Source organism: Quercus robur, chromosome 3 (genome assembly GCF_932294415.1).
Source record: "Quercus robur chromosome 3, dhQueRobu3.1, whole genome shotgun sequence".
NCBI lineage: Eukaryota > Viridiplantae > Streptophyta > Magnoliopsida > Fagales > Fagaceae > Quercus > Quercus robur.
This window is the reverse complement of record NC_065536.1, coordinates 54,829,648-54,856,643: the sequence shown is the minus strand read 5'-3', so window position 1 is coordinate 54,856,643 and position 26,996 is coordinate 54,829,648. Positions and strand designations below refer to the sequence as shown.

Sequence of the window (26,996 nt, the reverse complement as noted above, 5' to 3'; positions counted from 1 at the left end):
TATTGGTTGGCTGGTGCATCATTATGTCAAAGAAGTCTCTCCAATTGAAATTTTGGCAGCCACATCTATTGCCCTAATTTTGAATATCACATAATAACACATATAAGCTACAATATCTATAATGTGTGAGTGGTGATTGAAGTCTGCAAGGTTTTTTATAGTTATTACAAAGCCAACAAAAAAAAAAATTGTTGACATTTGGTTAGATGTTGTGCAAACATGATTTATTTTGTATTAAGAAACTGTCAACAAAACCAAGAAAAATCCAGTTAAAGAAAGTCTTTAGGGGAAAAGAAAAAAAAACAATTAATGTTTTGATAGCTTTTTTTCATTTCCCATAAAAGTAATATCAAAACTTTCTTTAACTGGATTCTTAACCAATGCCCTAAGGGCACTTGTTAGCATTTCCCTTTTCTTATTATTGTCAAGTTATTGGCATTTGACAATGACAAGTTATTAAGGCCAATATTCAACATGCATGAATTTCATTATCGTAGGAATGTTAAGATTATTATGCGCTAACCATTAAGATATTGGTCCTTGTTGTCTCTTATTGTTTGAGCAATTTTAACTTGCATCTCCTTTCTATTATGGCCCAACAATTTATCTATAAGAATAGGCTACATCATAATAGATATGGATAAGTCAAGGACTACAATAAATTTATTCATAATCTTAGTCTACTAAATCAAGTAGACTTATTTGAATATAGCAATATTTTACAACTTTAGTGTATAACATAATGTTAGGCCACATTATTCTAACATATATAGTAGTGCATGTTGCCAAGAGAATCAATTAGGAGGACAAATCGGGGCGTTAAAGTTGCAAACACATTGACTAGGAATTCCAGGTGGAGGGAAAACAGAGCAATCTCCTATTCCACCTTTGTGTCGTTGACTACATAACTTGACACAATGTTAGGAGCTTTACAAATTGCTGATGATGGCATGAGGAATTGGAGTGCTTGGACAACATCAGGTCAGTCACATGGCTCAATATTTTCTCAAGACACTAATGGCTTCTTGTGCCTATCTAGTGAAGCTCCTAATTGCTCTTTGAGGGGGACAAGCCCAGTCTCCCTGCTGGATTCAGATTGATGAGCATGATGAAGGATAGCATGTGGAGGCACCTTGCTCCACATGATGCCCCAAAGCCATGGCAAAAGAGGGCCATGGTGGACAGAGATGGTTTTGGTGATGATGGGCAGCAACAGGTGGTGCTCACCCTATGTGATAGTGCATGGCATGGTGGCTTGGCTAGTGGTTGCTTTGTATGTGGGCTTGGTGGCCTGGGTGCAAGGCAGTGCTGGGTTGCTGTGATGATGATATGGTGTGCAAGGCATTGGGTTGGTTCGTGCTGGCATAATGCATGGACTTGTATGAGTATGCTGATGGCAATTACTTGGTGTGTTGCACATGGACATGTTGTGTGGGTTGTGATGCTGATGAAAAGGGCTTGAACAGAGAGCCAAGGCTTCTAAAATGTGATGGAAATATTATTTGTGGGCTTCTGGAGCATGGACAGAAGCCCCATGATGATGTGCTGAGTAATGGGCTGGCATGTGCAAAGTTTGCAGTAGCAGTTATCGGCAGTTACCAATCAGTTCCTAGCTTTGTGGATGTTCAAACTTACTGTGTAGGGGTTGGAAATGTGCAAAGCAGGCCAAGACAACATCAATTTAAGGTGTCCTAAGTCAAACCACATGTGGCAGCAAGTCCTGTACAAGGGGCAGTTACTTGGCAGTAACTGCTGTGACAGTTAATTATGTATATTTATCCTAGGCTGTTGGGGCTGTCAATAGCAGAGTGTGTAATTTTGCTTAGAGAATTTCGTGTGTATTCTCTAGGCTTCCTTTGTACTTGATATTGAGTTATAAAGGTTGGGGTTGGTATCTTGTAAATACTGTGTGTGCTGTGTGTGTGTGTGTGTGTGTGTGTGAATTTCCTTGATAATTATGTTCTGAGTGTTCCTACAGTGTGTGTGTGTGTGTGGAGTGTTGGCTGAGACTAAGGGTCCGTTTGGATTGAACTTGTTGTTACTGAAACTGAAAACTGAAAACACTGTAGCAAAATAATTTTTAAATGTGTGAATAGTACCGTGGGACCAATTTTTAATATTTTTTAATGTATGAACAGTGCTGCTACAGTGATGAACAATGCATGAACAGTGACATTTGTCTCTCCCTTAAACGCGTGAAAGCAAAAAAAAAAAAGAAAAAGGAAAACGTGACGCGGGATTCAGCGGAAACGCTGAATCCAAACCCACACTAAGTCAGTGGGCTTAATGCCATCACAGGTAGAAAATTTAAGAGAAAAATTGACCCTGTGAAAATTGGTATCAGAGCTAGATTGCAATGTCTTCGGACACCAAGGCAAGGGTGACTATCTTGGGGAACATTCTCGGAGTTCCTAGAGAGGGGGAACAACTTTCTGTGTGTGACAGACTGGATGCTGTTTCTGTAGAAACTGCTGTTGTGAGGAATGATCTTGCAGAACAGAGAAACTGCTGTTGTTGTAAGGTTCAACTATTTCGATTGTAACTACATAATTAGGACCTTAGCAAATAATAATTTAGATTTTTTTGGGACAAAAATGAAAGAAGAGTGACACGAATCAAAATTCACCTTAATGGGACAAGAATAATAAAATATTGATTGAAATAGTTACCCCAATTGATCACAGATTCACAATGAGGACAAGAAAGAAGTAAAAGATAAAATGTTTTGTCCATCTACCAAGAAAGATTCATAAACCTATGAAAAAGGGGTAATTGTGTCTTTATGAACCTATAGAATCAATATATGGTGGTTGTAGTTTTCATTGTTGCACAATTCTTAATTTTCATAGAAGAATATTCAACTTTGACAATTGCAATGAGTTGAGTATTTGAGTGTTCGCTAATTTTATGACAAATTTTAGCCTTTTAAGGCACGAACAATGTTATTGAAGGGGTGTTATTTGGTTGAGCATTGAAACATTCTATCCACTAGGTGAGACTGAAAACCTCGGTTAAGCAAAAACTTGTAATCTGTTAAGCAAAATTGAAGTTTGGACAAAAAGTATCATCAGTGATTTGCTCGATACTTAGTCAAGTGAACCCCTATTTTGGAAAGAACCAACTTGGCTTCCCACGATTATTTTTGTAGCCACCTCAGGCCTAAAGCCTACTTGCATTCTAACCTTATTTAAACCCTAATTATTAGAGAAGATGACAATTGGAAAAATATAGAGAAAATCCATTATAACAACTCTTCATAGAGTATCCTTAAGAGTTTTATTATTCTAGCAATAAGATCACCTACATTGTGTTGGGGCTTGATTAAAAGAACAATAGAGACAAATCCAAATATTCGAGACGCTCTTAGAGTGGTGTAGAGATTAATCTCCAAGCAGCAATTATTTGTGAAACAAATTGTGTAAAAGACACAAAATAAGAGTCTATAGTTGCTAACAAAAGTGGGGAGATCAGGTACAGTGTCAAACTAAATGTATGAGAAATGTCAGGCCAAAATTGGAAATTATCACCGTTTGCCAAACAATATAATTAGTAGGCATTGTTTTCAAACTATATTTTTTACTAACATCTCGAGTCTAAAAGGCTCGATTTTGAACTATAAATCGAGTCTTTGAGGGTCGGTTTTCATGTTTTGATCGGGTCTAAGTTGGCACTTTTTCCACGTGGCATCTATCTGGAAATTTACATCTGCAACATTTATAGTGCAAATATTTTCAACTGTCTGGAGTGGTTTTGGTACCCAAACCCAGACCCAGACCCAGATTGTCCTTTTCCTTATTCTTCAACAAAACAAACAGAAGTCATTCTTTCCCCATCTTCCTCTCATCCTCTTCTTCTCCCACTCTCCTTTCTCAAACTTCCAAAGCCCCAAAAAACCCAAGAACAAAATCCAAAATAAAAACTAATCGAATTGGAAACCCAAACCCAAAAATAAAATAAAAATACACTCTAACCACCGCCTGGGTCGTGTTGGCCTAGGTCACACGGCCTAACGACTCAGTTGGTGGTGAAGGGAGCGATAAGCGGGCCGCTAAGCTATCCACAGTTGAGAGACAAGAAATTCAGATGAAGAAGACAAAGCTTATTAACAGTCTTAGGGACTCGATTTCCAGGTGGTCACCACGTGGATAAAATGCCACATCAGACGTGATCAAACCATGAAAATCGAGTCTTTGAAACTCGATTTATAGGCCCTAAATCGAGCCTTTTAGACTCGAGATGTTAGTAAAAAATATAGTTTGAAAACAGTGCTTACTAATTATATTGTTTGGCAAATAGTGATAATTTCCAATTTTGGCCGAAATGTCATGTTAGTAGAAGTCTAAACCATAGCAACCCCTTACTAGTGAATTCGCTTTTTAGGCTTGGCCACTGAAGTGTTTTTACGTTGGTAATATTTCTACAATGGTTTTCACTTCATGGACAAATATTGCCTCGTGTGATTTTGATTATGCTTATTTGTTCATTATTTGATTATTTTGAAATATGTGCTAATAACTACCTTGAGTCATAATTTAACTAATTCATTAAAATTGATAAGTGAACTGTAATGGGTCTAAACAATTTTTTTTGAAAATGAAATGCATTTGACGAACAACATAAAGGGCTTGAGTTTCACCTATGCTAATCATAAACCTACGCAAAGCAAGAAAATTTTGAATAATTGTTTTTTGGTTAGTAAAAAATAAAAATAATAGATGAGACTTATAATGTTAGTTCTAAACCCGTTCTTAAAATGATGTAATTACTTTATAACAAAGTATATAGCTGATACCAAGTATTATAATTTTTTTTCTCAAAAAAAAAAAAAATTATATGGCATAATGCAATAAGGATTTTTTTTTTTTTTTTTTAAATATAGTAAGTTTTTTTTTTTTTTTTTTTTTTTTTTTTTTTAGGAAACATAATTCATTTTACTTTTAATTATTATTGTAGGGGCAAAGGCCCAAAATCATGAAATGGGTCTTGGGCCCCATACGGGAAGATTAGCCATGTTCGAGGAGAGGAAGTGGATGCTAAAAGGGCTCACAGCCCAGCTCTTGTGGATAGGGAGACATTTAAAGGACGGTCCGAGGAGAAACGCCTCCCCGGACGTGATGAGTATGACTCAAATATGCACTCTGTCTACTAGAAGGACCCACCCCACAGACATTAATAGCAGGGATAAGTCCCACAGACCCGTAGGAAAGAAGGAAACGTAAGGTGTCCAAGGAGGGGCAGTTGTTGCCGCATTAAATGCATTGCAGCTACTTTTCTGGTCGCATTAATGTGGAGAGGACCTGTAAACAGTGCTGCCTTGGCCACCACAACTCACAGAAGGCTGAAAGGGGGTGTCCGATGGGATAAACACTTAAGTAAGGGTCCAAATGATCAACAAGTGTAAGGCCACGATAGCTTCAAGAAGACTTTATAAGAAAGGGAGTCCCCATGAGGAAAGGGGGACGAAAAAAGGAAAGAGAATGGAGGAACAGTACAAACAACCGTAATCTTCAAACAGGGACCAGTATATATTCATCTCATCTCCTCGGACTTAGAATCTATGGATATTAACCTACTTCACTTGTACTCAACTGTTGTATAGCCCAATATTAATCACTGTCCACTTCGCTAAAGCCTGGTTCTATAGCCCACTCTTTACAAATTCATTATTTCTGGGCTCTTTGGACCAAGACCCCATACCTCTTGGACTTGGGCCCCAAATTGTGACCCTACAATTATATATGGCTAGATATTTTTATAAATAATGTAATGTGTGGTCGAAATTTGTTTCCAGTACTTCTTAAAATGATTCATCCTTTCTATAAATCTTGAATGACCTAAAGAGAGAGTAGATATACGTAAATCTATTACTTATACACACACACACATGTACATATATAAAAGACTTAAACACAAGAAAATTATAATTTTATTAAGAATAGGAATGGACCCAGGATTTTAAACTAGTGGGGACCAGAGTATATATATATATATATATATATATAATCTATATAGACATCCATATAATATTAAAAAATTATAAATACACAAAATTGTTGTTTTTAAATATATTAAGATGCAATTATCTACCTAAAAAGATAAAAATAAAAATAAAATAATTTTTTTTTTAATACTAGGCTGGCTATAATTTTTTTTTTCTTTGAAGTTAGAGCATTCACAATAGTAATGCTAAAAATTTTCGCTTTTAATACCTCAAAAAGTTACTTTATCTATTTTATCACCTCACTTTATAATACACCAAATATCAAATGTTCTATTTTTTTATAACTTCATTTAAAATAATATAAACAGCTCATTAAAATAATAAGGAAGAGAGAGAATTTGAGTTTTTTAATTGAAGGAAGAAATATAACCTTAATAAAATATTTTATTTTATTTTTAACAACTTGCTATAGTCAACTGGTATTTATACTAGTTTATTGTAGTTGCAAAAAAATTAGATGTAAGGACACGATTCGTAACGAACCGTAACAGTGTTAGGTTCACACGTAAAAAGGCCCAAACAATATCATTTGTAGAGCGTGGGTTTGAAAGGCTAGGCCTCAGTCACCAGACGGTGGGTTTCTCGTGGTGTTCATACATGATTAAGTCGTTTTCGCCTTAGGAGTCTTTCTCCTGGAGGCGGGCTGGGAGGCTCTGGTTTTTGGCCATTTTTCCCAGCTAGCCTTTTGGATTGCTTATTTTTCCTTTTATACTAGCCTGTGTTCCTTATCCTTCGTCCCCGTGTAGAATCGACATTCCAAGACTAATACTTGTCCCATTAGCCCATACCCAAAGTGGTTGGGGGTGGTTGTTAAAAGCTGGAGAGCATGACTCTGTCAGGTGCAGAGTATTGAATGGCAGTAAGGGCAGCTTTTCCTGGTCGTTTACACTTTCCAGCGTATCCTTTTCTATTGACCTAGATATTTTTAGATTTTTTCCAAGCTGCTCCTATACCGTTTTTGCCCTTCCTTTCAGTGAGACCTCGGACATGCCGAGGACTAAATCGTCCTCGGCTGTGCCCCAAGACTATTTTTGGACTCGTATTACCGAGTCTGGGCTATAACCTTCCTCGGCTCGGGCCTTGGGCCCCAACGAATAAACGGGCCAGGGCCTCAAATCATCGGGCCCCACATTAGATTTAACTTCTCTAATAACATATGATTTTTTTGTTCTTTGGTGGTAAAATAGTTTCTTTTTTTTTTGCTAAAATACAATCACCATTGTGAATATTTTTATTGTTTTTATAAGTTTTTAAGTTAAATAGTTGCTATTTGGGCTAGTCAAACTAAACTAATTGGGGAGAAGGGGGCCCAACTACAAAAGTGAAACATAGAATGACTAAAAAAAAAAGATTGGAACTAGAAGGGCCCAGGCCCCTACCTGAGTCTAACCCTGATTAAGAACCTACAAACACTAAGCTAAAAATGAGACATAATTGTCAATAAAGCAGCAATTTTTTCTACACTAATCTCTCCTCCCAAAGCATTATCAAAGTGGACCATTGAACTGGACTAAATGACAGAAGTGGACTAAATGACAAAAGTTTACAATACACCAAATATCAAATGTTCTATTTTTTTTATAATTTCATTTAAAATAATATACACAAAAAATAATAAGGAATAGAGAGAATTTGAGTTTTATAATTGAATGAAGAGATATAATCTTAATAAAATATTTTATTTTATTTTTAACAACTTGCTACAGTCAACTGGTATTTATACCAGTTTTCTATAGTTACAAAAAATTTAGCTTTAGTTTCTCTAATAACACATGATTTTTTTTGTTCTTTGGTGGTGTAAGGACCCGTGTTGCAACCCAAGCCCAAGTTATATGATCTTGGCCCAGTGAGCCCAATACAATGAATTTGTAGAGAGTGAGTCAAAGAACTAGGCCTTAGTGAGTTGGACAACGGCTAGTACTGAATTGAATGACAATCAAACACAAATAAGAGATTCTGATATCAATGAACTTACAGTCTGAGGAGGTCTTACTTTTATAAATTGATCACAATTGTGTACAAGTGCAATTTAGATTGCTACAATATTCTTTCTGATGAATTTTTCAATCTTTTCTCATAGAGGGTCTCCCACATTATATAGCTCCCTTGAGATCATCTTGATCCTATACTTGTTGATCATTTGAGCCCTTACTTGAGTGTCTGTCCCATCAGACACCCTCTTTGGCTTCTTGTGGGTGGTGGTAACCAAGACAGCACTGTTCAGGGGTCTTCTTCATATAAATGCAGTAAAAAAAGTAGCTGCAATGCATTTAATGCGGTGGTAGCAGTTTTCCCTTAGATATTTTTGGGTTTCCTTCATTCTCGTATGTTCATAAGGCACGTCCCTATCCCTAGAGCTTCTTGGAGGGTCACTCTAATTGCTAAAATACATATTTAAGCTGCATTCATCATATCCGAGGAGGAGTTCCTCCTCGGACTACCTTCCATTCATTCCTTACTCATAAGACTAAGGAACCCCTCATAACTATTTGTCCCTCTTCGGACCATTCAACATCCTCGGACAAAGCCCAAGGCCCAATATATGATTTTGGGCCCTTATCCCTACAAGTGGGCCCAATATATGATTTTGGGCCCTTATCCCTGATTTGTCCCCCTTAGTTTTTTTTTTTTTTTTTTTTTTTTTTTTTTTTTTTTTTTTTTTGCTAAAACACAATCATTATTATGAATATTTTTATTTTTTTTATAAGTTTTTGGGTTAAATAATTGCTATTTGGGTTAGGCTAGTTAGATTGATTAGGGAGAAGGAGGCCTAACTACAAAAGTGAAATATAGAATGACTAAAAAAAAATGATTGGAACTAAGGGGGCCCAGGCCCCCACCTGGGTTTGATCCTGATTAAAAACCTACCAACATTAAGCTTAAAATGAGACATAACTGTCAATAAAGCAACCATTTTTTCTACAAAAATCTCTCCTCCCAATGCATCATTAAAGTGGACCATTGAACTAGACTAAATGACAAAAGTTTACAATACACCAAATATCAAATGTTCTATTTTTTTATCACTTCATTTAAAATAATATAAACAACTCATTAAAATAATAAGGAAGAGAGAGAATTTGAGTTTTTTAATTGAATGAAGAGATATAATCTTAATAAAATATTTGATTTTATTTTTAACAACTTGCTGCAGTTAACCGATATTTATACCAGTTTATTATAATTGTAAAAAATTTAGCTTTAACTTCAATCACCATTGTGAATATTTTTATTATTTTTATAACTTTTTGGGTTGGACAGTTGTTATTTGGGTTAGGCTAACTAGACTGATTTGGGAGAATGGGGCCCGACTACAAAAATGAAATATAGAATGACTAAAAAAAAAAAATTGGACCTAGGGGGGCCCGAGCCCTCACCTAGTTCTATCCCTGATTAAGAACCTACGTACATTAAGCTAAAAATGAGACATAACTGTCAATAAAGCAGCTATTCTTTCTACACAAATCTCTCCTCCCAAAGTATCATCAAAGTAGACCATTGAATTGGACCAAATGACTGAAGTGGATCAAAATAGATTGAATACATCGAACTAAATCGAAATGCTATGCTAATATGACTCATCAAGAGCTTGTCAACAATAAATACTTTTTAAACATTATATAGATGATTACAACATCCCTCCTACACTTGATCTACAGGAAAAATGACATGCATTTCCCCCAATGTAGAGTTCGTATAATAGCTTGTGTACAATTACAAAGGAAAGAAAACTAGGTACAATTTTTTAGATGTTATATCTTATGTTGCTACTTAATTAATAGTATAGTTAATTTTTCCATATCATTATTGTGGATTAATTATAGGTGGTGAATGATAACATGGAAAGTATAACTACTTTCAGATACTAGGCTCGTAGATTAAGAATTATCATCAGTAAGAGTTGCTTTGACAATTTGATTAATGAAACCAGTGGATTTTTTTTTTTTTTTGATAGTCAAGATTATAATATGCTCACACACGTGCTAAAAATAAATGGGCTTGGTTTGGTTAGGTGTTTTGGGAGTTTAAAATAGTGGTTTTTAAAACCAAAAACTCTGTTTTGCAACCATAATTTCTTATAATTTTTTTACAAACGTTCATCTTAAACTCAAAACACAATTTTCGAATAGCTTATACAAACACACCTAGGAAAATTATTAGGTACTCCCGGAGTATCATAAATGCGTACTCCCTACTCTCACATGAATGGTGGGTCCAACCATGAATTTAATTAGTGGGACCCACCATTCAGGTGAGATGAGAGAATACGCATTTATGGTACTCTGGGAGTACATAATAATTTCCCACACACCTATGATCTAAACTTGTAGAAAGAGCGCTAATAATAGTAAGGAGTCCCGCTTTAGCTTCCAAAAAAAAAAAAAAAAAAAAAAAAAAAAAAAAGAGAAGAAGAAGAGAAAAAAAGAGTCATCTTGAACATCAACATTAATCCAAGCATGAGTGACCTTTCTTGGATGATCTCGACTAATATCTGTTAGGTAGACAATGTTAGACCACATAGCAACAAGTTAAAATCCATTTTACACCTCAAAAATGAGTAAGTCTAATTAAATTTGACAAACTATTCACAAGTCAATTTCCTCTAAAGAACAACATTATTGGCTAAGTTCCATCATGTAAAAAAATGGTTGAATTAGAGAGCTGATGTTCATTTAATCATCCACCATCCACGTTAGCCATGCAACTAATTTTATTTTGTATTAATACTTTTGACTAAATATGTAATATGTAATATGTATAAATATTTTTTCACGTCATTATTATTAATCCTAATATATTTAGTTGTCTGGTAAAAATCAATATTTAATTTTTTTAATTATAACATATTTTTAGTATTTATGATTAGAAATAAATCCAAAATGGCTAAATACCACTATTTGGCAACTCGAGTTTCACAAACTCGAGTTCCACGAAAAATAGCCACCAATTTTTTATGTAACTCGAGTTCCAAGAACTCGAGGTTCATAAAAAAATAGTATGGCAAACTTGAAAACTATTTTTTCAAAGAACTCAAGTTTATGGAACTCGAGTTGCATAGCAAACTCAAGTTCCAAAAGAGTAGTACATTCATATATATTTCCAAAACAATGGTAGATCTTTACATATTTTGTCAAATAGTGTTATTTGACCATTTTAGCCTTAGAAATAGTGTCAAAGTATGTCAGGGATGGAGCCACAATTTTAAGTTAAGGGGGGTGACTCTGACTTCTAACTCAACAGCTTCTTAGCCACTGAGGTTTTTTTTTTTTTTTTTTTGAGTTTTTGATCTGTGCGTCTACTGAATAAAAACAAAATTGTTCTGTTTAAAACTTTTTAAAGGGCCAATTGTTTGTTTAAGTAAAATTAGTTAATTAAACTTAATTTTTATTAGCTTTGCTATTGGTGATTTTTGTTATTGCACAAATGTTTTTGGGCTAGTATATGTTTTTTTAGAATTTAGTTCTATAAATTTTTTAATGGCCTTTAAATTGAGAAAAATGCTAGAAGTATATTACTGATATAGTGAATGATTATTTGTAAGTAAAAAAGTGATGTGAATGATAAGCTCAGATGAAAATTGATAACAAATATATATATATATATATATATATACTAATATCTTTTTTAAAAAAATTTGGGGGGGGGGGGGGGGGGGGGTGGGTTGCCCCCGATAGTCAATGCATGCCTCCGTCCATGAACTATGTTGATTTAAATTTTGTTATCTTCTTTTCAATAAAACAATCAAATATTAAACAAAACCCTATTAAATTAGATTTGTTATTCTTTTTAAAAATTCTAACAAAATTAGGTACGTCATTTTCAAAAATAAATCTTTAAATTGAATATAACTTAATAATTAAATATGTAAGATAATTTTTTTGTTGAATTTATTTATGATTTCATGGATTTTAACGACCACAAAAAAATTATTTTAAAAATTATGTGATTGATTTGTTTTTTGTTTAGAATAAGAAGTGAATTTGTCCTTTTTTTTTTTTTTTTTTTTTTTACGACTATCTATGACACCATAAATAATATTAGTCTCATCACATGCACTTTATGCAATGAAGCTTTTTAAATCTCTGAGGGGAATTTGAGTTTGCTAAATGCTTAAAAAAATTTCTATTCAAAAAAAAAAAAAAAAAAAGTAAAAGAAGCAAGAAAAAAAAAAATAGGGTGTGTAAAAAAGATAAGAGATCCACAGGGAAAATAGAGTGTGAATATGAGTTTAGTAGGAGCTTTTAAATTATTAGTTTTTATTTAATATCTTATGTATTTGATATGATTGTGAGGGAGTTGATGGCCCAATATCCAATTAAACAGAAACATACAGTTTAACCCATATAGGATTTCAGAGGAAGAATTGGGTGGAAAAAGAGTTCGTTCATGTTTTTCAATAGTGCCATGAAGAACACAGTCTAATGACTGCGTTACAAGTTCTTTATTCATTCGAGAGTCAGAAGAATATACGACTATAATTCAGCAAAAAGAGGGGTTTCGGCTATACTGACTCAAATTCATTCTACTTGAATGACACGTTTTTAGTTTTTTTTTTTTTTTTTTTTTTTCCTTGAGCTGATAAGTTTTTATTCCTATAGTCCCACTGGAAAACTGAAGTTCGATTTTCTCACTCATAAATAATACTAGCCTAATCAGTTCAAAAACAAATTAAATAATTATTTAAAAAGTTATTATTTTTTTAAACTAAGTTTTAATCGCTTTTAACCGCCCTTTATCCCAGCCGCCCTAAGTTCCTATATATATGATATATCTTTTTCTAACGTAGTACTTGTTTGAGACTTTCTGCGCAAGACAAGAATTCAAGAAGAGTGTTTTGTTTATTTTATCAGTGAAAAGAAGGTTTCTTTGGTTTCTTGAAATTTTCTTTTGTTTGGTGGAAAGATGAGTGTGGGTTTTAGATTTGATCCTAAGGACGAGGATTTGATAAACATTTTGAATAGCAAGGTAGACGGCACAGAACACCGTCGCCTAAAACATTGTGTTGTCAATGATTGTCAGGTATACGGAAAAATTCCTCCATGGGAAATATATGATTCTCATTCGTACTATCATTTACACACCTTCCAACGCAAGCTTTACGTGTTCACCAACCTCAAAAAAACCGGCAATCGTGTGTGCAAGGCTGCCTCTTGTGGAACCTGGCCTGAAAAAAGCAAGCCCAAAAGAATCCATGATTCTAAGGGCGATCTTATTGGGATCGACAGGATGCTCTCTTTTAAGGCCAAGGATGTTGGTTCGGGAAAATTCAACAAGACTAATTGGATAATGCATGAGTTCTCCCTTGCTGGCAAAACAGCAGTTCAAGGATCTGCAAGACTCAACAAAGTCCTCTGCGTCATTTATAAACAAAATAAAGGGTCGGTTTGTGAGGAGGACTACGGAACAACTGCTATGATGTCACTTGATGAACATGGAAAAATATGGCTTGAAATGCCAAGCTGTGAGAAATTTGTTGCATAGAATATTGCTGATCAACAAAATAAAGGTTCAGTTTGTGAGAAGGCCAAAGGAAGAGGGTTCAAAAGATGTTTTTATTCTGCTGCTGCTGCTGCTGAAGAGGCATCAAGCTTCAATACAACTGCTGTGATATCACATGAACAAGTAGATGCCCACGCCCAAGAACACAGAAAAAGGCTGCGCCTTGAGCCTGAGATGCCAAGTTTGGATGCTGGTGCTGATGATGACGAGTTTTCTGGATGGACTGCTGATCTCCCATCCCCAGATGAAACATTGAGTCAAATATTTTCTGATCTACCACCCATGGTTGAAGTATGTCATCAATCAAAATCTGACCTTGCTCTTGATGCTGACATTGATAAAGAGCTTGATGCATGGATGGCTAATCTCCCACCCCTAGATGAAGCAATGAGTCAAATATTTTCTGATCTACCACCCATGGTTGTAGTATGTCATCAATCAAATTCTGACCATGTTCTTGACGCTGACATTGATGAAGATTTTGATGCATGGATTGCTAATCTCAAAGCCCCAGATGAAGCATTGACTCAAATATTTTCTGATCTACTGCCCCCGGTTGAAGTATGCAGTCAATCCAAATCTGACCATGTTGTTAATGCTAATACTGATGAATTACTTGCTGCATGGTTTGCTGATCCCACATCCCGGATGAAGCATTGAGTTGATTATTTTCTCTATGAGTTGTTATGGTCTTGGACAGATTCTTTTTTCGGTCTTGCACAGATTCTTTGTTCTTCTCAGTTTTAGTTCTTTATTTTATTTTTATTTTTTTCTATCATTGATGTAACCAGATGTTCAATCTTTGGAACTCTGGCATATTTGTCAAGGAGTCAATAGTTAGCATGTCTTTTTATCTTCATGAAATTTAAACATTCTTGATGAAATTTTCTCTTTTCAAGAATGCTTTCATGAAATTTACAAATTCTTAATGATGCACATCCATCCCAGCTGGGTCTTGGCATGGAGTTAAGAGAGAAGAAGCCTGTGAAAATATATTGATATATCTAAAATGCATATTAAACTCAGAAATATATAGTTACATGAAACTGTAGAAGAATAGAATTTTTGTTTTAGGAAACAAAGGTAAGCCACTTAGGGATAAGTTCTGCAAGACTTATCTATTCTGTTCACTTTCTTATCCCTCTTCAATTGAAATAACAAAAATATAGTGGCACACGGACACAATTGAAAGGGGAAAAAATTAATGTACTGATTCCTCTAAATAAAATAAATTAGAACATTACCAGTAGGTTCCACAAGAGCAAAATCAATAACTTCAGATTACCAGTAATCTCCACAACAGCAAAATCCATTCTTGAAATGATGAAATCAGTATCCATCACGCACTGTAAGTTTCCTTGAGGTAACAAGGGAAATCAGCTTTATTGTCAGGTGACAATCATAGCATAAATACTCGAAGATTCTTCATTACATGGATTGGCATCCAAGTAGGCAAATTAATCAAACCAAATGCCACTGCAAGTTTCTCACTGTGGTAGCCTTGTCCACGAAGTGACCTAATTGCATTTTTGTAGTTTCCTGTATCTTCTATCTTCTTCATCATCTTCTCCAACTTTCTGTAAATATCCTTCATTTGTGGGTGATTAGTCTCATCTACAGTGAATACATGTACCCTGTTTTCTACCTCTATCCAACTACAACCAGGATTCTTTCGTATTCCTTTCTCTCTCATCAGTTTTCTCATATCTGCAACACTTTCTAACTTGCCAGAATCTAAATATATATTTGCTAGAAGGATGTGACTTCCAGATTCTTCCGCATCAAACTCAACCAAATTCTTCACTGCAACTTCGGCTAATTTAGATTCGCAATGGATCCGACAGGCACCAAGGAGAGCCCCCCAAATAGCATCATTTGGCTTAAAAGGCATTCCACCAATCAAATTCTTGGCCTCCTAAAGTGACCCAGCCCGACCAAGCAGATCCACCATACAAGAAAAATGTTCAGATGTTGGAGAGATGCCAAAATCCTCAGTCATGGAATAGAAGCATTGCTTCCCTTCTGTTACAAGCCCTGCATGGCTGCAAGCTGATAGAACAGATACATAGCTTATATGATCAGGTGAGCATTTCATCTCCAACATATTCTCAAAAATCTCTATTACTTTCCTACCTTGACCATTTTGAGCATATCCAGCCATTATCGCATTCCAACAAATCACATTTTTTGATTTGTGAATACATAGAAACAACATTATTTGCAACTGAAACATTAGAACCAAACCCTTTTTCAGCTTGAGATACAATTTGGATACCAAGTTTTAGTATTGCTAGATCAGCACAGGCACTAATTGAAGTTGCAAAAGTGACCCAATCATGCTTAACTCCTTGCCTTTGCATCAAAGTAAACAATTTGAGACATTCTTCCCAAAAACCATGTTGGGTATATGTGCCTAACATTGAATTCCATTTTATGACATTCTGCTCTGGCATTTGATCAAAACATTGTCGAGCTTTTTCAATATCACCAATCTCAGAAAATGCGGTGATCATTGCTGTCCATGATTTTATGTCTCTCATTGGCATCAGTTCAAATGCATGATTCGCTTTCTGTACATTTCCACACTATGTACATCGTAACTACAGCGTTTCCTATAGCAACAGAGGAATCCATTCCAGTCTTGATTGTATATCCATGTAGCTGCTCCTCAATTGAAACATACTTTTGACCTTAACAAACCCCAAGAATTGTTGCAAGAGTAAACTCATCCAAGGAAAATGGAGCCTCTCTCATTTGATTAAACAGTTCCAAAGCCTCTTCCTCTAACCCAAAATGTGCAAGTCCACTGATTAAAGAAGTCCAACAGACTGCATTGTGTTCTGTTAAGCCATCAAAGATCCGCCTAGCAAATTCTAAGCATCCACATTTTGCATACATATCAACCAGACCACTACCAACTAGAACATCAATAGTTGGTTCCATTCGAACAATCCGAGCATGCAAATGGGTACCCCATGCAAGATCATATATACTTGTGCAAGCGCTAAGTACGCTGGCATATGTCGTGGCAGGGACGAACACAGGATTTTAAGCCGGGAGGACCGGAGATAAGCAAAAAAAAAAAAATTCAAATACGCATCCATATAGTATTAATAAACTATCAACCAAGACAAATACCCAAAAATCATTATTTCTTAATATATTAAAATACAATCTACTAACAAAAACAAAAGATACGAAACACTATTGTTTCTTTATACAATTATCTATGAAAAGGGAACTCGACGCTCTTTCAAATCTTCAAAATCATCTACTATTGAATTCAAACTAAATGTCAAAGCTATATCCTTTTCAATGTATAACATCAAAGAGTCATTCAAAAAGTCATCTTCCATTTTGTTTCGAAGTTCAGTTTTGACAAGTTTCATAGCTGAACATGCTTGCTCTGTAGTAGCAATAAAAACTATAAGAGTAAGCACAAGTTTCACCATTCTATAAACAAGTTTGTAGTGTTCTGAATTTCCAGTTCTCACTAACCATTGAGACAACTCAGATAAACTTTTCAATTTTTTGAACTCTGGATCTTGGACTACATTATGCTCAAAATGATAAAGCTCCTTCTCCAACACTTGTTTGTCATAATCTGTGAAATCTTGTGCATAGAAATTCTTTACCAACAAACAAAGATCACTAATTCTGAAAGATTTTAATGCCTCTCGAGGTTCTAAAGCTGAGCTAAGCCTAAGTAACTCTATTGCATCTTCATTAAACCGATAATTTAGTTCTTGTAGTTGAGAATCTATTGTAGCATAAAAAATATTTACTCGATAATGATGCTCATTTGTAACGTTATCTTGTTGATTACGAGCTCGACCTCGCCTTGCAACATAACGAGCATTCATATCTAGGACATCAATGCGATGCTTCTCACAAAATGATATCACAGTGGTGAGTAAGCCATCTCATCCATCATCTCTAAATTTTTGGATAAGTGCTTTAGTAGATGAAACTAAATGCATGGCATTTAAAATGTCTTGAGATTGGCTTTGCAAAGCTTGAAAAAGTTTATCAGTGATCTCCATAGTTTCCTTCTCAAGATGCAAGATGAAAACAAATTCAAATGAAGTTAAACCTTCATAAGCTGACTCTCCTTTTGCCCGATTTTCTCCATCAATTGCACCATCAATTATATTTAGTAAAACTTCAACAGTTGAACTAAACATCCTTAATAAGCTAGAAACTGATCTAAAATGTGAACTCCAACATGTTTCTCCAGGTCGTTGTAAAGTACCAATTTAATTAAGTCCACTTCCAGTCTCAAGCTCTTCAAGATCAGTCAAATGTGCTATTTCATTAGCATTGGCAACTTTCAATTGCTTATTGCGCTTGCATGAAACATTAACAATTTTGATCAGAAAAACCAATGTAAGAAAAAAATGACTAATGGGAACAACTTGTTTTAATGCTTTTACTAATGCCAATTGTAAGCGATGTGCAAAACAATGGATATAGTAAGCACATGGGCAATCATTCAAAATCAAAGCTTGTAATCCATTCCACAAACCTCGCATGTTGCTTGCTCCATCATATCCTTGCCCTCGAATCTTTTGTATATCTAAGCAATATTGAGATAACAAAGAATATATCCCCTTCTTTAGAGTCAAAGCTGCAGTGTCAACAACATGAATAAGCCCAAAAAAGCGTTCTTTCACAAAGCCTTCTGCATCAACATATCTAAACACCACAGCCATTTGCTCTTTCATGGACTCATCACGAGATAAATCAACCATTATACAAAACTTTGCATCACCAATTTCTTCCCAAATGGCCTTCTTCACTTTGGCTGAGAAAATATGTAGAATTTCCTTTTGAATCCTAGGTGATGTGTAGGTTGCATTTTTTGGAGCTTTTTCTATTATTTCAGCAACCTTCTCATTCCAAAAAGTCATAATACCCAATTATTCATGAAAGTTCCCACGATTTAATGAACTAAAACTTTCATCTCGACCTCTAAAAGCTATAGCTTGAAAGGCAAGATATCGCATAATAAAAATTGTGGTCTTCAGTTGCAACCGATTATTTGCAATTTGTTCAGTAGTGAAATGATCAACTACCATTTGCAAATGCTGCAATTGGTTCATCAAATCCTTACACATTTGCTCAGCAACTCTATAAGCTGAGTTAGGATCTTTTCCTATATGAACTTGAAAAGAACAAACTTTGCCCCCAACCTTTTTCCAATTTCTAAATCCACCAACAATAAATGTATTTTGTCCCACAACCACATTTGGATTATGAAAGATAAAGCAGGGTAGACAATAAGCTGCATTTGTTGTAGGAGAATATTCAAGCCATTTTGAATTATTTCTATACCAAGAAGCTTGAAAGCTACAATTGTGCTTTCCACTTTTTTTGAATGTCTCTAGAGGAGGTTGGTGCTGACCTTTTTTAATGTAAGTCCGTCGAATTTCATCACGTTAATTAACATGATATTCCCATATTTGTTTGCGTGTTCCGGGAACATAATCCAAAGAATCAAGGTCAATTCTTTGAAATTGTGTTTGAGAGATTGGAACATCCACATTTTTCGAAATTGGAACATCCACATTTTCCGGAATTGGAATAGCAACATTAGTTGTTGGCAATTCCACGTTGACTTCGGAAGAATTTGAAGTTGAACCTTTTCTTTTGAAAAAATCAAGCATTGTAGTTGATTTTTTCATGATCTACAAATAAAATAAAAATTATATAAGAATTACCGTTATTTTTTAAAATTTGTGTGATAATTTTTTATATTATATGATTTATTTTTTTTCTTTTTGTCTTTGGTCTACCTTTAATGTCTTTGTGTTTGGACTGCCTTTATTTATGTCTCTGTGTTGTCTCTTCCTTTATTTATGTCTTTTATGTTTTTTGTATCTTTGTGTTGTCTCTTGTCTTCATCTTCCTAATTCTGACCCACTAACCCAAATACCCAATGAATCCCACTACAAACAATCAAGCACTACTAACAAAAACTTTTCTTAACTTTACCTTTTTTTTCCCCCCTGTCACTTGTCTGTTGCCCAACAGCAACTCCACTTTTCCCTATTCCCTATTATTATGTCCAACTACTAGTCAACAAAGAAAAAACCATCTGCCTATCACTACAGTCTCTACTCTCTCTATCTATCTCATTTATCTATATAATGCAAGAGTCACAAACACAGAGTCACAAAGCCAAAAAGCCAAAAAAGAAAAAGAAAAAAAAAGAAACACAAACAGTTCAGTTCGGTTCAGCCGCAGCACAAGCACAAATCACCAAATGGTCCAAATCAGTTTAGTTCATCAGTAAAAACACAAACAAGAAACACCACAAGCACAGTTTCTTTGATTCTCAGAATCTTAGATCACAAGGTTTTGAAATTTGAAGGAAAAGATAAGAGTTAAAGAGTAAATACCTGTGAACTGTGATTCTGTGAAGGCTCAAAGCTGGGCTGGGCAAATCAGGCAAGACAACCGGCGGCAGCGGCGGCAAGTGGAACTCGTCTCGAGTGGCGGCGTGGGTCTCACTCTCGCCGGTGTGGGTCTCGCTCGAAGCTGGGTTCGCACTTCACACTCTCTCGCTCTCGTCTAGCTCTCTGTCTCTCTCCGTCACGGCGTCACGGCGACACCGCTCTTTGTCTCTCTCCGTCTCGCTCATAGCTCTCACCTCTCAATCTCTCACTTTCCTTTCTTTTTTTTTTCTTTTTTTTTCCTTTGTTTTTTGGTTTCTCCGTTTGGTTTTGGACTGCTGAGAGCTGAGATTTTTTTTTTTTTTTGGATTGACATGGGTTATGGGCTCTGCTCTGAGCTGGTCGGATGATGGGCTAAGGGAAGGGGGGTTCTTGCTTTTTGGGAGGCCGGATGATGGGCTAGGGGAAGGGGGGCCGAAGCAAAAATTTCAAGGGGGCCCAAGCCCTTTTTTTTTTTTTTTGGAAAAATTTTACTTGCTAAAAAATTTTTTTTTTGGGCCCAGGGGGGGCCCGGGCCCCCTTAGCCTTCTACTTGGGTCCATCCCTGACAAGCACAATTTCTTTGATTCTCAGAATCTCAGATTACAAGGTTTTGAAATTTGAAGGAAAAGATAAGAGTTAAAGAGTAAATACATGTGAACTGTGATTCTGTGAAGGCTCGAAGCTGGGCTGGGCAGATCGAGCAACGACAACCGGCAGTAGTGGTGGCAAGTGGATCTCGTCTCGCGTGGCGGTATGGGTCTCGCTCGAAGCTGGGTTCGTACTTTGCACTCTCTCACTCTCATCTCGCTATCTGTTTCTCTCCATCACGGCGTCACGGCAACACCGCTCTCTGTCTCTCTCTGTCTCGCTCGCAGCTCTCGCCTCTCAGTCTCTCACTTTCCTTTCTTTTTTTTCCTTTGTTTTTTGGTTTCTCCGTTTGGTTTTGGACTGCTGAGAGCTGAGATTTTTTTTTTTTTTTTTTTTGGATTGACATGGGTTATAGGCTCTGCTCTGAGCTGGCCGAATGATGGGCTAGGGGAAGGCGGGCCAGAGCAAAAATTTCAGAGGGGCCCAAGCCCTTTTTTTTTTTTTTTTTTTTGGAAAAATTTTACTTGCTAAAAATTTTTTTTTTTGGGCCCAGGGGGGGCCCAGGCCCCTTTAGCCTTCTACCTGGGTCCGTTCCTGTGTCGTGGAATTCAATCTAACACCTTGACTCCACATCTCAACAAAAGTACTAAGGCTCTGAACCCCAAAGCCATGTTCAGAGAAGATCAATATTATCGTGTTCCAAGACAGAGTAACGTTCAGGCATCCAATTTGGAATATCCAAAGATCATACTGTTCCAACAAAAGAAACTCAGATTTGGGATCCTCAAAAACACTCTCAGCATAACTCACTTTTCCAGACTTAATATACATATCCATTATTGAATTCTGAATAGCCAAAATCAAACTTCTCCACAAGACCATGTAATTGTAGAGCCAACTTCATTTATGTGAGACTGCCACATGCCTTCATTGCATAAGTGAAAGAAAACGGATCATTAACACAATTACCATCCTGTACCATTGAAACAAACATATTTAAAGTATCCAAGAAACAGATTCTCTTTCAAGCATTTATCAAACACCTTCTCCGCTTCACTCATTTGAGCCAAATCAACAAACCCACTAATCATCGTATTCCAACTAAAAACATTACAATACTTGAAAGGGTAAAAATTAGCATGATGGACCTTCATTATGTTGGGCCTAACGGATTCTAGCCCATGGGCCAACAATGGGTAAGCCCAGGGTATAGTAGGAACTCTAACTTGATATACTTGTTACACACACACTTGAAATCTGGTAGAATCCCAAAGGAAATAGGAATCCTAGTACAAGGAGAATTCCAGAAGATACGCGCATTAATGAAAGACCTCTCTACAAGGAAATGTCTTGTCCATCACGTTTGGAATACTTCAAGAGGATTCCTATAAAGAAAAGACTTCTACATCAAGGAAGAGAAGCCAACCTTCTACTACTATAAAAGCCCAAATACCCTCACAAATCAAGGTATGCATAATTTACCCCTCTTTAGCACTCTAGAGTTAAGAATAATTCTAACTTGACTTCAGAGGGTATTTGGCCGGCACCACACCGGTGCCCTCTGTTAGATCACTTCTTTCTTCTTGCAAGTTGCTATTTTAAGCATGCGAGGATCGTGTAGCTCACTGGTGATTTTATGGCATCATCAGTTGGTGCCGTCTGTGGGAAACGTCGAGTTTAAATAGACTATCGCTTCCCGGACATAAGAGTTGCATGGTACTCACTTGCTTTATGGCTACCACCAACATCGTTTAAGGAGACGAGCCGTCAAGATCTACTGCATTAGAGAGGCAAGTCCAAACACTCATGGCAGCAGTAGAATGTCTCATAAACCAGAACCATGATCTAGAGGAGCAGCTACGCCAAAGGGATGCAAGACATAACGTTCAGAAGGAAAACCAAGAAGGTACCAGTGCCGAACGAAGGGACCAAGAGAAGCCAAAGGGCAGCAACACCCCAAGCAGACCAGAGCGGCAAAACATGAGCCTTCCATCTCTTATGGATTCAGCCCCTCCACCTATTGTCACAGAGATGCAGGCGATGAAGGAACAGATGGAGGTCATGATGAATGCCCTCAAGGGACGAGTGTTCAATGATCTTGATGACCTAGTAAACAGAATTGACTCACCGTTCACTACATCTGTCAACTCATTCCCCCTGCCACAAAAATTCCACAAGGAGTTGAGCACCCAGTTCACCTCGCACTTCATTAGGGGACATAGGTACAAAAGGTCCACCACATGCTTAATGAGCATCAAGCAACAAGAAGACGAGACGCTACGGTCCTACATAACTCATTTCAACAAGGAGGCCCTCTCAATTGACAAAGCGGATGATAAGATACTCGTAGCTGCATTCACTAACGGATTGCGAAAGGATAAGTTTTTGTTTTCCTTATATAAGAATGACCCAAAGACCATGTCAAACGTACTCTATAGAGCCACCAAATACATGAACGTATAAGATGCATTGCTGGCCTGCGAGGAGAAGCCCAGGAAGAGGGAAAGACAGGAGGACACACGACAAGATAGGGGGCGAAAGATTGCTAGAATCGGAGATCAATGAGATGAAAGGCGCCCTAGACCCCCCACTGAAAAGTTCACCAACTTCACCCCATTAACCGCCCCGATAGATCAAGTCTTGATGCAGATCAAAGATGAAGGAGCACTGACTTTCCCTGGTAAACTAAAGGGAGATCCCAACAAGAGGCCAAGGGACAAGTATTGTCACTTCCACCGTGACCACGGGAACGACACAACCAACTGCTACAATCTGAAATAGTAGATTAAGGCCCTTATTAGACAAGGGAAGCTACAGAAGTTTGTCAACAAAGAAAGAAACGATCCACCCCAGGAACAGGCCCCACGATGGGAGAACGAGCGCCCTAGACCACATATAGGGGACATAAGAATGATCGCAAGGGGCACAGCTGCGGTCGGATCTTCCAAAAAAGCCCGTAAAACCTATCTCAGAATGGTCCATAGCGTCCAACTTACAGGATCCATACCTAAGATGCCACGAATAGATAACCTCGTTATCAGATTTTCAGAGGATGATGCTCGGAGACTTCACCATCCTCATGACGATGCACTTGTGGTTAGTTTTCAAATAGGGGATTATAACATGCATCGGGTTCTCGTCAACAACGGCAGCTCAGCGGACATCCTATACTACCCGGCATTCCAGTAAATGAGGATTGATAGGGTACAGTTAACCCCAACGAATACCCTACTCGTGCAATTTGGGGGAACGAAGGTGTTCCCCTTAGGTGACTATCCTCAACAGATCACTAAGGAGGTAACATTTCTTGTAGTCGACTGCTCATCCACCTACAATGCCATTCTCGGACGGCCTACTCTTAATTCCTAGAAGGCGACGACTTCAACATACCACTTGATGATTAAATTCCCAACGGAGTGTGAGGTAGGAGAACTGCGAGGAAATCAAATAGCAGCACGGGAATGCTATATTGCCATGTTAGAGATGGAGGATCAATAGCAAACAATGTGTATCGGAGAGCAACGAGCATTAGCAGAACCAGTTGAAGAACTGGAAGAGGTGAGCCTTGATGACACATGGCCGGAACGGACGATTAGAATTGGCACATTAGCTAGTTGGCCAATGCGCCAAACACTCACAACTTTCCTTAAAGATAACCAAGACGTGTTCACTTGGAGTCACAAAGACATGCTAGGAATTGACCCTTCAGTCATGGTCCACAAGCTAAATGTGTCACCCTCATTCCCTCCGATCCGACAAAAGAAACGAGTGTTCGCCTAGGAGCGAACAAGGCCATAGTTAAGGAAGTTCGAAAATTACTAGAGGCAGGTTTCATCCGGGAAGTATATTACCCCGACTGGTTGGCAAATATCGTCATGGTTAAAAAGGTCAAAGAAAACTAGAGGATGTGTGTGGATTTCACGAACCTCAACAAGGCTTGCCCTAAAGATAGCTATCCACTCCCACAGATAGATACCTTGGTAGATTCAACTACAAGACACTTGCTCTAAAGTTTCATGGACGCTTTCTCGGGCTACAACCAAATCAGGATGGACGAATCTGATTAAGAGAAGACCTCCTTTGTTACAATCCAAGGATTATTCTGCTACAAGGTGATGCCTTTCGGACTCAAAAATGCTAGGGCAACATATCAAAGGTTAATGAACAAGATATTTGCGCACCAGATTAGCAGGAACATACAAGTTTATGTTGACGACAAGTTGGTAAAAAGCCTGCATGAAGTTGATCACCTAGACGACCTTTGGGAGACATTTGACACATTCTGATCATTTAACATGAAGCTAAATCCAAACAAGTGCACGTTCAGAGTGACGACTGGGAAATTCTTGGGTTTCATGGTGTCCCAAAGAGGTATAGAGGTTAACCCAGAGAAGGTACGGGCCATAATGGAGTTAAAGCCACCAAGGACGGTTAAGGAGATCCAAAGTTTGAATGGAAAAGATGCAGCCATGAACAGGTTCATCTCAAGAGCGACGGACAAGTATCTACCCTTCTTTCGCACTCTAAGGAAATCATTCGAGTGGACGGACGAATGCGAGACGGCATTTAACAACTTAAAGGCATATCTCTCATCTCCACCGTTGCTCAATCCATCCAAGCCTAGAGAAGAGCTTTACCTATATTTAGCCGTTTCACAAGCTGTTGTAAGCGCAACTTTGGTAAGAGAGGATGATGGATCTCAGAAACCAGTCTACTTTACTAGCCGAGCACTCCGAGGGGCAAAAGAGAGGTATCCTCAGATGGAGAAGTTGGCTTTTGCGTTGATAATCGCAGCGCGAAGACTTAAGCCATACTTCCAAGAGCATACCATCGTTGTCTTGACGGACAAGCCCTGGAGAAAAGCCATGAGTAGTCCAGAAGCAGCAAGAAGAATGGCTTTATGGGTAGTAAGCTAAGCAAGTTTGACATCCAATACCATCCGTGGACGGTTATGAAAGGGCAGGTGGTAGCTAACTTCATCGCCGAATTCACTCTCGAAAACGGCTAGGTGGCGGAGGAGAAAAGACAATGGAATATCTATACAGAGGGATCTTCAAATAGATAAGCCGGAGGAGCCACTGTAGTGATCCAAACCCCAGAGGAAGAAAAGATCCAATGTATGATCTGACTAGATTTCCCCACAACCAACAACAAGGCAGAATATGAAGTCTTGGTGGTCGGGCTAGACCTTACAAAGGCTGCGGGTGCGAAAAACATAGTCATACACTGCGATTCATAGGTGGTCACGAGTCAAATCAATGGCGACTATGAGTACAAGAACGATAGAATGAAGAGGTATATAGAAGAAGTAAAATACCGAATCAACGACCTTGAAGTCAAATTCGTTCAAATCCGAAGGGAAGAAAATGAATGTGCCGACCATCTAGCAAAATCTGCCTTAACCGAATTTATGCTTGTCCCCGAACAGGTATTATCATTCGTTCAACTCTCCTTACTTATCGATGACGGAATGAGTATGCAAGAAATAGACTCTGAATGCAATTGGACTACGCCATTGATATCCTACCTGAAAACCGACATGTTACCGGACGACAAGGTCGCTGCAAGAAAATTGAAGGTTTAGGCATCACGGTTTATGCTGATGAAAGATGTCTTATATAAAAGAGGGTTCTCTCGACCATACCTGAGGTGTTTAGGCCACGAGGAAGCAAATTACGTAATGAGAGAAGTCCACGAGGGTATCTGCAGAAACCACTCAAGCGCACGATCATTAGTACACAAGTTGATTCAAGCAGGATACTACTAGCCTACAATGTTGAAGGACGTGCAAGCTTATGTCAAATCCTCTGACAAATGCCAGAGGTTCAGTAATTTCATCAGACAACCGTCTGAAGAATTGACCCCCATGACGGCACCCTAGCCTTTCGCACAATGGGGACTAGATATCATGGGTCCATTCTTGATGGCGGTCAGACAGCTAAAATTCCTGGTAGTTGGCATAGACTACTTCACTAAATGGGTAGACGCAGAAGCCTTAGCCACCATCACAGAGAAGAACATCCGAAATTTTATCTGGAGAAATATCATATGCAGGTACGGAATACCCAGAGTGCTAGTCTTTGACAACGGTAAGCAATTCGACAACAGCACGTTCAGAGACTTCTGCTCGAAGCTAGGGATCAAGAATCACTACTCGTCGCCTGCACACCCACAGGAAAATAGGCAAGTCGAAGTCACGAACAGGTCCTTACTCAAGATAATCAAGACCCGGTTCGAGGGGCCAAAAGGTATTTGGTAGGATGAACTACCAAGCGTCCTATGGGTATATAGGACCACGGCAAGAACACCCACTGGAGAAACACCATTTTGACTAGCATATGGAAGTGAAATTGTCATTCCTGCAGAAGTGCGGCTCACAAGCTACCGGGTGGAAAGCTACGACGAGGATAACAACGAAGAGCCCATGCGCCTTTAGCTCGACCTAGTGGACGAAGTCAAAGCGGCAGCAG

At 37.6% G+C, this 26,996-nt stretch overlaps 1 protein-coding gene and 1 pseudogene across 1 annotated transcript; one reads left to right on the top strand and one right to left on the bottom strand.

The window, feature by feature from the left end:
* Positions 1–12,904: 12,904 nt before the first annotated feature.
* LOC126719803 (uncharacterized) lies at positions 12,905–14,161 on the top strand. Its single transcript, XM_050422317.1, has 2 exons — positions 12,905–13,463; positions 13,509–14,161. The coding sequence occupies exons 1-2, from the start codon at positions 12,905–12,907 to the stop codon at positions 14,159–14,161; spliced, it is 1,212 nt and encodes a 403-aa protein (XP_050278274.1).
* A 433-nt stretch (positions 14,162–14,594) lies between these two features.
* Positions 14,595–21,680, bottom strand: LOC126719802 (pentatricopeptide repeat-containing protein At2g13600-like; annotated as a pseudogene).
* Between the last annotated feature and the right edge of the window lie 5,316 nt (positions 21,681–26,996).